Source organism: Cupressus sempervirens, chromosome 2, assembly GCF_028749045.1.
Source record: "Cupressus sempervirens isolate cs-2001-9-10 chromosome 2, ASM2874904v1, whole genome shotgun sequence".
Taxonomy (NCBI): Eukaryota; Viridiplantae; Streptophyta; class Pinopsida; order Cupressales; family Cupressaceae; genus Cupressus; species Cupressus sempervirens.
Genome location: NC_143119.1, coordinates 459,400,216 through 459,412,275, shown reverse-complemented (window position 1 = coordinate 459,412,275; position 12,060 = coordinate 459,400,216). Strand labels below are relative to the sequence as shown.

Below are 12,060 nucleotides of genomic sequence, written 5' to 3'. Positions count from 1 at the left end.
TAGCCGTGCAGGGAGATTCAGTTTTTAAAACTAACTCCTACTAGAGTTGATAAACTAACAAGTTTAAGCATACCTTTTGAAACAACAAACTAAAACAAGAAACATGCTATTGGCTATCAGCCCCTAAGTCCTATCTAATTTCCAGCTGTGTCAGCAGGATCACTTTACTGGTCTGGTTTTTTTGGAAGTCCACCATCGGCTTCTTTCCACATCTCGTACATGATTGCAAACTCGATCAATTCTTTTTGCTGCAGTACCCTGATGTGTTTCAGCCTTAATTTTCACATGCTCTTGACTCTATGGACATGGTCCATTTTTTTCTCGTATGCTTCCAGGTGGTCTCTGCAGATGATCATCATAGAATCCGCTGTGGCAATGGTGGTGAAATCCTTAACTGTCATTTACCTAATTTCCTTCATGATCTTCATTTTACCTTGAAAGGATGCCATTACTTCTTGTATTCCTCTGTCAGGCTTGTCCTCATTCTCCATAATTCTGACATCAATACATTAGATGTCATTATCCAAAATTTGCTTAAGGAATTACATCTACCTGAAGAGTTCAGAAATCTCATCTAGCCCCGGTTCCATGACTATGTTCCTCTATTCCAAATTAGACCTTGCAACAAATAGGAAGTCAGCATCAATGGCTACATTGAGTACATCTGCTAAGAACTTGGCAATATTGTGCATTTGAACTTTGGTAATCTAGATGATATACTCATCCCATTTAACTTTTACTGCCTCCCATGCATTTAGTTCACATTCTATCTCGGCCATTACTTTGTTTGCCCATGTTTTAATTTCAGTAAACTCATAAATATAGTCTACCCCACTAGCCATCATTGTATCTACCCAATCATTAAAAACTTTAGCAACAGACATGTCCCTTTTAACCTGATTTAGAAACTTCTGGTTGGCATGAGATGAAGCATCTACTACAGAAGCATTACATAGTACAGCTAGCACATCAGGACTCTGGAGAGTGTGATTATATTCAACCATTAATTGTATGGTTTGCTTCAAGTCTCTTTTGTCTTTCCAGTCCTTCCAGATCCTATGTTCAATCTGCTTGTTGCTAGCATTGAAGATTTTCATAAATGTTGCTCTGGTAGCAGCCTAAGATCAGTTCTCTCTACTGTAAAATCTAGTGGCATGACTCCATCTTGATTCTTATCATCGATAGGCTTGTAAATATTGACCACCCAGAGTCTTGTTTTATCATCTCATTCAAGCATAGCCTCTACTTTTTGGCTTCTTGCTCTTTGGTGCCTTACCAAGGTGCTTACCAACCATGTCTTGCATTGGAATAGTTGCAGGTATTATACTTCTCTTTTTATTGATAGAAAGGTCAAACCAATTTGGGGCAAAAGGGCTACCTTGTACCTGATGAGCTTGGGGCCCTATAGGATTCACAACAGCCAATGTATCTGAACTCGCAGTATTGGTGTCATCGACTACTTGTTTATTCTCCTGATCGATGACTTTTGTAAGGCTTTCTGCAATAGATTCTGCTAATGGTTCGCCCTCACTAGGTTCCTTATCCAGAATTACCACAACCTCCCCCTGATTCTTTCTTCTCTGGCTCTGAGAACAAGTAATCCGTTGTGATGATTGAATTTGAACTTTAACTGACTCTTTTGCGGGGGTTCAACTTCTTGTTCAGGACCTTGATCACCTGCACAGGAACATGGTGCAACTTATCAATATGTAAAGAGGGAAAGGCTGAACTAGAACTAGTTGATGCTATTTGTGGGGGTTGTTTTGTCCCTTTTGACTTCAACTGTCTTTTCTTTTTAAGCCATTCTTTAGTTCTGTCAATGACAGAGACAATCCTTCCATGAAGGTCATTCTCTTCTAGCTTGTCCCAATTCAATTTGGATATGGGAAAAGCCTCAACTTGTTCCACAAACATTGCGTCTAAAACATCTTTATTCTCAGCCTCTTCAATTCCAGAAGTTTTCATTGGAAGTCTAAACTCTATGATTTGCTTCACAGTAAACCGAGACCACAACCTCTTCCTCACTTCAAAATCATCTTCATAGTTTGCCCAGTAATCTTCTACATGAGGTTCATAGGCAAATGAAGGGTCAAGTTCAAATTGGGATTTGGCAAAACCCTTGCTATCAAATTTGGGCCTGGCAGAGTGAGGTTGCAGATTCATAGTCTTTAATTCCTCCTTTAGATTGTAAGCACCTTGGATGTTTTTGCAATAGTAATGACCCAACTCGATGGAGTCTATATACTTGGAATATTTTCTTGTTTTACAACTCTTGTCTACCTCAGCAACTTGGCGACATACTTCGATTAACACATACCTGTCTAGAAAGTATCTTGGTAGTTTAAATGGATTCCATTGAAACCCTCTAACTCTTAGGTAAGTGAATTTAGGGAATTGTATAAAGAAGCTACCATAAATTGTAATCAATTGCATGGCCTCTTCAAACAATCTTTTGTTTTCCCTTCCCTACAGTTCAAATACTAACTTAGCCAGAAATGCATCATGCACCCTTCAGAAGCCTTCAAGGTTTCTTTTATTTTGCAACAATGGGTAATAGTCATATATAGCCATATTATCAACCCAAATTTTGTGGGGTAAGCCTTCCCATTATCTGCAATAGGCTAGGACATAAAATAAATAAGACATGTAGAAACCTGCAATTCTTGATACCTGTGAAAGCTCTTCATAAAGCCTGCCCACGATAATTTTGGCCCAATCGATGAACTTTCCTTTGCCAAGCACAGCGTGGACGAAGAAAAACATCCAATTCTCACATAAGAAGGCATGTTGGTTCCCCTTTGCTCTATTCAAAAATATGATGACATCCCTGATCTCTGGTATCATGTGTTCCTGGTTACGGATCTTGGCAGGCAAGAACCACCCTTCTCCGATTTCAGTAACCAACTCTTAACAATGGTGTTGTTGAAATCTTAACAATTGGTCGTAAATTGGGAATATGACAGACTGATAGTCCAATCCTCATACACATCTTTGGGTGGAATCCGTAGTGCTCCCATGACACTAACACGGTTTACATATACTGGGACTTCACCATTATCATCTCGGATACATCTTCAACAGCATCATACTTATCCCTACATTCTAACGCTAGTTTAGGGCAAGGGATGGCTTCAGGAGAACCAACAGCTTGAACTAGGCCACTTGCAGACACTCTTTCAGCTATGGACCCACGTCGGATATTCTTGAATCTAGCTACTAACTTTTCAATTTCCTCATCCACAAGAGTTGTATCCCCTAATTCTGGTAAGAAGCTCATTAAAGGTCCAGGTTTCTTTTTCTTTTGGCAACTTAGGGCAAAAGGGCAGCCATGGAAATGTGCAGGTTCTAACTTGCAGAGCTAAACAAGGTACGAAAAGAAACCAGACAAGCTTTAAAAATGCTGAAAGAAAAACTCAAATAGAGGATTCGGGTAAGAAATGTAGACTCACTGTGGTTTAATTCACAAAAATCCCCTAACGCGAACACTACTTGCTATTCACCTTCAACTCTGAGCAGACACATCATCAAGCTTCTTTCGAGAAATAATGGCACTTACCATAAAATGGGATTTTATGACAACTCAATTGAATGACATGCATGCTGAAAGATAGGGAGAGATACTAATTTGACCGATTGTCATAACATCTTAGTGAGGAATTTACCTTTGCACATGCAAAATCTCCTTTCGCCATAACCTCTCCTAATGATCATTAAACACACATCATATCACCTTTACCAAGAGGAATAGTGTGTTCTAGTACGCCACGTGTCTATGGGTGATAAGTCATAAGCCTTCGAGGTTTGAACCATTGAACCATGAAATAGTTGGTTCAGGATTCAAGTTTTATCTGCCAGTAATGTTGGGACATAGCATTCAACGGACCTGATCCACAACTTTTAACAGAAATGAACTTTATTGAAACTCAAACTTTGAATTGACATAAACCTGAGGTACAAGTTCAATCATATACAAGAGCACCAATGTCCGCCAACAAACACAAGGCTTCATGTCGGTCATACAGAATGTGTGACCTTGAACCTTGAACCTTGAACCTTGAACCGTTGAGGTTCATGGTTCAAGTTCAAGATTCGGGAATGTTATAAAATGAAAACCACAAAAATACCTAACATGAAGTATAGATAGCTTTGAACCTTTGAACTACGGAACCACTTGGTTCAAGTTCAAGGTTCAAGACTCCCTTGGGGGGTTTACTTGTATTAAGTAAAATGATTAAACAAGGCTAGAGTAAAAATGTGGGCAACACCACAAAAAGTGGTTTTCAGCACCACCCTTTCTTAAAAGCAGGTAAACTTGTCAGCAAACAGCTTCAGAAGATACCGAAGCTCAAATTTTATAGCAGACTAAAGTGCAATAACTACACGGCCTAGTCCTAGGACCCAGAGATCACAGACTATCATTTTCCAACCCTCTGCCAAAGTGTTTCAGGAAGACATCAGATCCAGTAATAGGTAAGGCTAGCTTTCACTCCAATTATCTGTCTCAGAATGCTCAGATTTCAGCACATTAGCCAATCTCAAACACATTAAAACCTAAGATCGAATTAATGTCGATTGCCATATCATTCGTAATAGACTATTAAATTAAAGATAGTGTGTGTAATCTAAACAGCTGATACTGATGATTTAGGAACTGACTGCTAGTATTGCTTTATCACTCATATTAGAATTTTAAATTACTTGTCGAAAGTTCATTTCACTAGAGTTTTAATTCTTGGCATTAATTACTTCCGGCATCTTCGTTCCAATAGTGCGCTGTCCACCATAGCGACAATTAATCCAAAATACTTCCATAATTACTAGAGATAGGCCACTATATTTTTTCTTCTGAAGGCGGCAATAACATATCAATTGTATGGTTCTTTAAAAATATTTTAAACATGTAGGTAGATAAATTGTTAGATAAAATGTTAGATAAAAATTAACTAGAACGAAAGAATCAAATATCGACGTCTCATTATTGCATTTATTCCAAATTTATTGGAAATCGGCAGTGTCCTAGACCTACTACTTCTTGTTAACCAATCAACTAATACAAATTTATCCAAGATTGAACGTTCCGAATTTACAAAACCACCTCATAAATTGAAAGAAACTAAAACCACTGAAAAATATTGTCGCTATCCTACGCAGTGACGCTTCTGTCTCCTGACAATTTAGTAGTTAAGCATTCCTACGAAATTTAACAGATTCTTGGAAGCAAAGCCCTAAAAGACTTACAGCGAGAACCATATCTGGATAATCCCCCATGAACTCTGAAAGCTTCTGATGGACCACATCGCGTAATTTCACAGCTTCGGGAGTGTTAATGCCGATGTCAAAGCTCCCCCTGCTCCTTTTCCCCTTTCCCATTCCTAAATCCAAAACAATACCTGTCTCATATCCTCGACGAAGGAAGCAGAGTTGCACTCTTCTGCATCCTCCCTCAATCTATACGCAATGGAGCATTGCTGGTTACGTAGGTGCGTCGTAATTTTGCCGGGTGCATTTCTCTTGTCCATTTATCTTGAGGATGAATTATGACTGTGAACTTAAAATCATCTCGTCAAAATTTTAGAACTTGATTGTTTAAATCGAATTAGGCTTTTAATTTCTTATCAAAAGGTCAAAAAGCGATGTTAGTTGAAGATAAAAATAATGTTTAGTTGAAGAGTAAATGATGAAGAGTGGGGTCGTTTGATTGCTGGAATATGATTTAGGAATTGGAATCTAAAATCTTTGATTTGGGATTCTATAATTCGAAATCTATATTATGGTTTCAAGAATTTATTTAGGGATTATTTGGTCCAAACCAAAAAATATTTGATATTCAGAATTTCTTATTCCAAGCATGTTTGGTTCAAAATACGAATACATGGTTTAAAATAAAATGAATATAAAAGCTACAGTGAGAAAGACGATTCATATCTCTAATTTGTTCAAGGACATGTTCATGGTGCTTCCAACTCCACACATGTCGAAAATGTCGATGGTCATTGCAAAATAAAAATTCAAGAAAGACGAAAGAAATTAGATATTTGTGGAACTAGTTATTTTATTTAATCTAAACATATGAGCAGGTGCAACAATAGCTGAAAATTTTCCCCCAATTTAAAAAAATTGTATTCGTATGAAATTCTGCAATTATCTTTATAATTTCTTCAAGCGGCACCTACTAATTTTTACAAAATGGCGTTCAAAGGGTGCCCAAAGTAGATGCAAAGGGTATCATTTCTTGAAACGTCCCACTCGGTTACAACTCAATTAAATTTCAAAAAAAGGTGCTCCCAAATAGGCATCCAAATGTTAAACCCAATTAAATTTCACTTTAGTTGAAATCCTCATTTTCAAAAAATAGGATTTAAAATGGGAATTAAAATGGGAATTCCAAATAACAAGTATTTTGAGGGAAAACAAAATTCTTGTTTTGGGGGTCAAATGGGGATACTAAATCCACATTTCTCCAAATTCTAACTCTCATTTTGTAGACCCAAAGACTAGATTGGAAATTTTTGAGAATTCTGGATTCCAATTTTCATTCAAATCCGTGATCCAAATGGACCCTAAAAGACAAATTGACAGACAAGGAAAATTGCTAGGAGACTTGAACAGTTTCACAAAACAATAGTGGAACTGGTAATTTTATGGTTGGGTATTGGAATCACATAATGGTGATCTTCTAGATACTCTATTTTGTGTTGGAGAGAAGACAAGTGAGGGAATAGGAAAATATGTTGTGGATCAAGGAAAATTATGTTCTCAATCTATCAAATGTAGTATTTTTTTATTATGGACTGATGGACAAGTTTGTGCCTAAGTTTTACATAAGTGAAAATGTTTTTTATTCTCATCTGACCTTGAGAAAACTCGTTTTCAATGTGTTGGAACAAGATCTGGTAACTTTGAGATCTTCTCAAGGCCTATTTCTCTAAAATTCAAAATAGAAGCAGAGCATACCATCGTACATAGTTGTGCTAGTTGATTTTCATGGGGGAGACTGTTTGGTATGAAGCCCAACAGTCACATGAATGTTTTTTTCTCCCTCAACTCTTCATATCCAAAGAGCTCTTTATAATAGTTGTATGCAACCTATATAATTGTATTGGATATTTGAATAATATAGGTGATTTATGTTGGACATAGCCACAGCCGTGGTGAACCACGATAAATATTTTGTTCTTGTGTTTTCTCCTTTGAATTTTTGTTTTTTGTTAATTTATCTATTTTTTTACATTTACAATTGGCATCAAAGCCAAGATGATGCTAGAGCAGAGATGGAAGAGGATGAAGTTGATTCTATCATTAACAAATTTCTTGGGAACTTAAACTCGGTAGAGATTGAGATTATGTTTGCAAAGAGCAAAAGAATCTGCCATGTGCATTGGTGGTATGGCTAGAGAGATAAGTCTGAAGTTGAAGTAGAAGTAGATTTTAAAAGCTCTTAAATATGAGCTTAATGCAATTCTTGAGTGTATGGGTGATGGTGATGCACAATAGAAGAAAGTTGCCATGAAAGAATTATGAAAGAGAGAAAAGTAGCACAAGACTATAAGTCTATAAAACACTTGGTTTTGGCCTTTTATGGCATGAATTCTCTTATTTCTAGCTTAAAACTAGACAATTCAAATATTTTTACAATCAAAGTGCACAAGATGTTACAGTTGGAAAATTGTACATATGTCCCTAGAGAACAAAAGTCTAGGATAGATAATAATTTTGTTGTAGAAGAAAGTGAATGGGCAAACAAGAAGTTCGTTGTAGAAGAAGGTAAAAGGGTGGACAAAGGAGAAGAAAATTCCCTGAAGGGGGAGATAAGTAATATGCAATGCATTGGAGATTTAATCTCTTACAATGGACCATGATTCACACCAAATATAGTTGGTAATAGTGGTTTACCCAATGCACTCCCTATCACACAATTACAAATTGTGGTGGAAAAAGTCATCTATCTTGGGCACAAACTTAGAATCCACAAATGTGGATAATTTGCCACATACTCCCAAGTTTAGGGGAAACATAGATTTTCCTTTGCGCACTTGCCATTAGTACTTGGCATCATACGCCAAACAATCCACATACAAACATATTAATAAATATATGCCATTGTATGGTGAAATAGACAAAGACTTGTGTAGAGCACAAATTAGTGGTAATGAATTTCCATACGATACAAACCAAGATGACAATATCAAAAAAAATCCCTTAGAATCTTTTGTACATACAATATGTGCACAAAATAAACCAGAGGAGAAGGAAGCCCTTGGTGGTTTTTCAACACACGCACACACACCATCTTACAATCCTTTCCCTAGCAACAATACCGAACATGAGACAAGCAATGGATGAAGTCCATTGAATGTTGAAGTAGCATTCAAGAATGTGGAACAAAAAATTGTGCAGCAGGTAGTTGAGAATAAGGTGGATTTTGGGCAAAGACAAAGCTTTGTGTTTGGAATACGAGACACTCTGCCATGACAAAAATGGAGTCTTTTGCTAGTTGTAAGCCTTCTCCTAGCCAAATTTGCAATAAATGGGGTGTTGGGCAAGGTCAACGTGATGGCAATTGAAACACTCCACTTATTTCCTCATCATTTAAGGTGGGTGAAACTATGTCTGTTATTGCTAACAATTTGGAATGCATGAGGCTTGTAAAAAGGTTTTGGAGTCCCAAAGATTCAAAAAGAGATCACCAAGATTTTGATCTATTTGATAGCAAAGGTGATTTCAACATAGGATGAGTTGATCTCAAAATTTTAATTACTAGTATTGAGGATTTGGAGTCGGCCCTCATGAGGGCTTGTGTGGAAGAGTAGAACATGGCAATAAAGCAACATGCTCTGATTTGAGCCCTACTTGCAATAGTGTCTTACAGACCCAGTAGACAAAGCATCACAAAGTATGTGTTCAAACAACACAACAGTGATGAGTTGGTGGCAATAACTAGTAATAAGGATTTTGCAATGAATGTCATCTGGTATGAGGCAAAGTTTATGCTTTCATGGTTGTTAAGATTTGAGAAAGAAACCCAATTGTCTACAAAGGACAAGATCAAATCAATTGAGGATAAGATAATTGGATGATTAGACAATATTCATCTTGTAGTGGTGTTTGAAGACAAATTGACAAACATGGAACATTGTTATAGTGGGGAAAAGTGGAAAGGAGACTTGGATGGTTTTAGGGACAAATATTGGAACTAGCAATTGTATAATTGGGTAGTGGAATTAGATAATAGTGATCTTCTAGATGCTTTATTTTGTATTGGAGAGAAGAAGAGTGCAGGAATAGGAGATCATGTTGTGGATGGAGAAAAAGTATGTTTTGGATCCACCAAATATAGTGTTTTTTTTATCATGGACTAATGGGAGAGTTTGTGCTTGAGTTTTTCATAAGTAAAGATGTTTTTTATTCTAATTTGACTTGGAGAAGACTCATTCAGAGTGTGCTAGAATAAGGTCTGGCAACTTTGAGATCTTCTTAAGACCTTGTTCTCTGAAACTTGAAATAGGAAGCAAGGGATGTCGTTGTGCATGGTTGTGTGGTTTGGTCTTCACAAGGGAGATTGTTGGGTTATGAAGCCCGACAATCACATGATTGTTCATTCTCCCTCAACTATGTATATTTGAAGAGCTCGTTGTAATGTGTTGGGTGGATATTTCACAACTAATAGTTTATGCAAATTCAATCACAAAATAGGGTTACCAGCCACAACGTGTAAGATAGAGTGTCTCCTACCTTAAAGGGAAGGATCCCCCTTCTCACTATTTCTTGGATCAACTCAAGGTAAGCCAAAAGTTAAGAATATTGTAAAGGGGTGTTACTAATATTCTCTCCTCTTATTTCAAAAAAGAATCCACTTACTCCCCTGGAGTGAGTAATGGACAAGATTAATCTCTATAGCTACACTTCTATCTAATAGTTGGAAACAATGATATCGATCCCAAATACTAACTCACTGGCTGATTAAAAGTGTATAGCCTTAGATCTATGTCTAGTTTTTCAAATCTATAAGAATGGCTATAAAGCACATAGACCTTTATGCAATTCTTTTAAAGGTAAGTCTCAACCATTGGGGCACATAGACTTCAAGAAGTAGAGTTATAATTCTAATAAATTGCATGAATATGAGATAGTAATATAAATTGCAGTCAGAACTTATAGTCAATACTATCACAATTGCTTCAAGTCACGACTTCAAATTCAATTGCTCCTTATACTCACTTTTGTTCTAAAATGCATACAATAGTAACATGGATAAAAGACTATAAACTTAAATTCCAATTACTGCTTCAAATTTTATTCTACCATAGTTGTTTTCAAACACACTTTTGAAACAAAATGCTCTCTTTATATTCACTTTTCTTTCAAATCCATACTACATAATCAAAGTTATGCTTGCACAAGTTTGGTAGAGCTCTCTAGCATATAAAAACAATGATATTTACAAAGGAAGGCACTACTTTAAATAGGAAAAGGAATGAGAGAAAAGAGGAGGAAAAGATGGGAGAAACTCAACCACCTTGACTAAGTCAAAATAAGAAAGAAGATTTATTGGATTACATGACCAAAGATTCATGTAATCGGATTACGTGCACATGGATTACACACAACCTATCTTTTGAAACTACAAAGTTAAAAATACACTTGACAAAAATGTTGAAACTATTGTTTCTGAAGAGTCATTGCATGATTTAAATGGCTTGCATTTGCACAACCAAGTAATCCTTTTGTAGGGTAAAGTTGTGGTCTATTTTGTTAGATTTGTTTATGACATGAATTGGATGAAAATACCCTAAAAGTGTCAATCTAGGACTCATAAGCTAATGATAGATAGAGTGGTTATTTGCTCAATAAATGAAGATAGTACGTCAAGTGGTTATGGATGCATTCTAATTCACACTAAAGAATCAAATTGAAAGCTTTTAACTAATGAACTAAAACTAGCTCCTATAATTTGTATGGGGGTGCATTGTTTCTGCCTAGTAACCATGGCATGTGGGCTTTGGTTTCCCTATTTTTTCTTAGTAGTTTGTCTATCCTTTGTCTTGTTGAGGGATTATACTACTTGGGGTTTGAAGAAGACAAGGGCTTTGCATGTCATTTCTTGAAGGGACTAGATTTCAAGGTTTTTTCAATGGCTGAAGATTCAAGGTTTTCTAAATTGATTTGATCAATAAAAGCATCCCATTTTAGGGCAAGTTGGATAGAATGAAGGGTGCAAGAAATAATTAGTTTAATCAAACCATGATGTGAAAGGGAATCAACACGACCCTCACGGTACTGGTTACATTAATGTTTTAGAGAATACAAGAGGTAATAGGGAAGAATAACAAGAATGTCATAGCCTAAATGTATCATAAGGTGAAAATGATGGGCGAATACATACTTGTAGTGTCCCTCACAATTGACATATATGATGAGGAATCTAACAACATCATCTCGTGGTTTTGGTAAAGATTTTACAAACCACACCTCGTCCCTAAATATTTTCCAGTGATTTGAGCCAATTGAAGGAATTGTTTCTTGTGAGGCTTCAAATCCATAACTCTAGATGATGTTGTAGGGAAATAGTTATCACCAATTTGAGGTAGGCTAGTAACAACTATAGCGGTCTATAAATTAACTTGAAACTATAAACTACACACTATGGTGTTCTCACCTTGGAAACCCACAACAAACTCAGTTGCAATTTCTTCATCAAACCCATGCAATCATTCAAAGAACTATACCCAACTAGAATGGGCAAAGATATATAAAGCTTCCTCAACAACATTCAATTCATCCATAGATTCAAGTTCACAGTGAACATGGCTTCCTCCCATGGTGCCAAGCAACATAATTGAAGCCAAAAAAAAAGTTTGAAAATGGGAAACAATAGCAACTGAAAGAGACAACGAATAAAATGATAGGAAGGAGAAAATTTTATTAGAAGGAAAGAGAAAGATAATGCATAAGGAAAGTACTACTATAGGCAACAATAATGACAAAGTAATGGGCAAATAATAAAAACAAATTCTCATATCCAAATGTACTTAATAAGAAGGTATGAGGGAATGATGCGGT

At 36.4% G+C, this 12,060-nt stretch overlaps 1 protein-coding gene across 12 annotated transcripts in view; it reads right to left on the bottom strand.

Annotated features, from left to right (window-relative positions):
* LOC149573034 (uncharacterized) overlaps nucleotides 1–5,606 on the bottom strand; it is a 155,564-nt gene extending 149,958 nt beyond the window's left edge. For 7 of the 12 annotated variants that reach the window (XR_016360009.1, XR_016360010.1, XM_089814195.1 and 4 more), the window contains exon 1: nucleotides 5,239–5,373. Coding sequence is in view for 3 of the 12 variants with exons in the window: in XM_089814198.1 (XP_089670324.1) it covers nucleotides 5,239–5,370 (132 nt within the window). In the remaining 9 variants the exon portion in view is untranslated. Of the gene's footprint in view, nucleotides 1–5,238 lie in introns of all 12 variants that reach the window. The other 5 variants (XM_089814198.1, XM_089814199.1, XM_089814204.1 and 2 more) reach the window with 2 other exon arrangements.
* Between the last annotated feature and the right edge of the window lie 6,454 nt (nucleotides 5,607–12,060).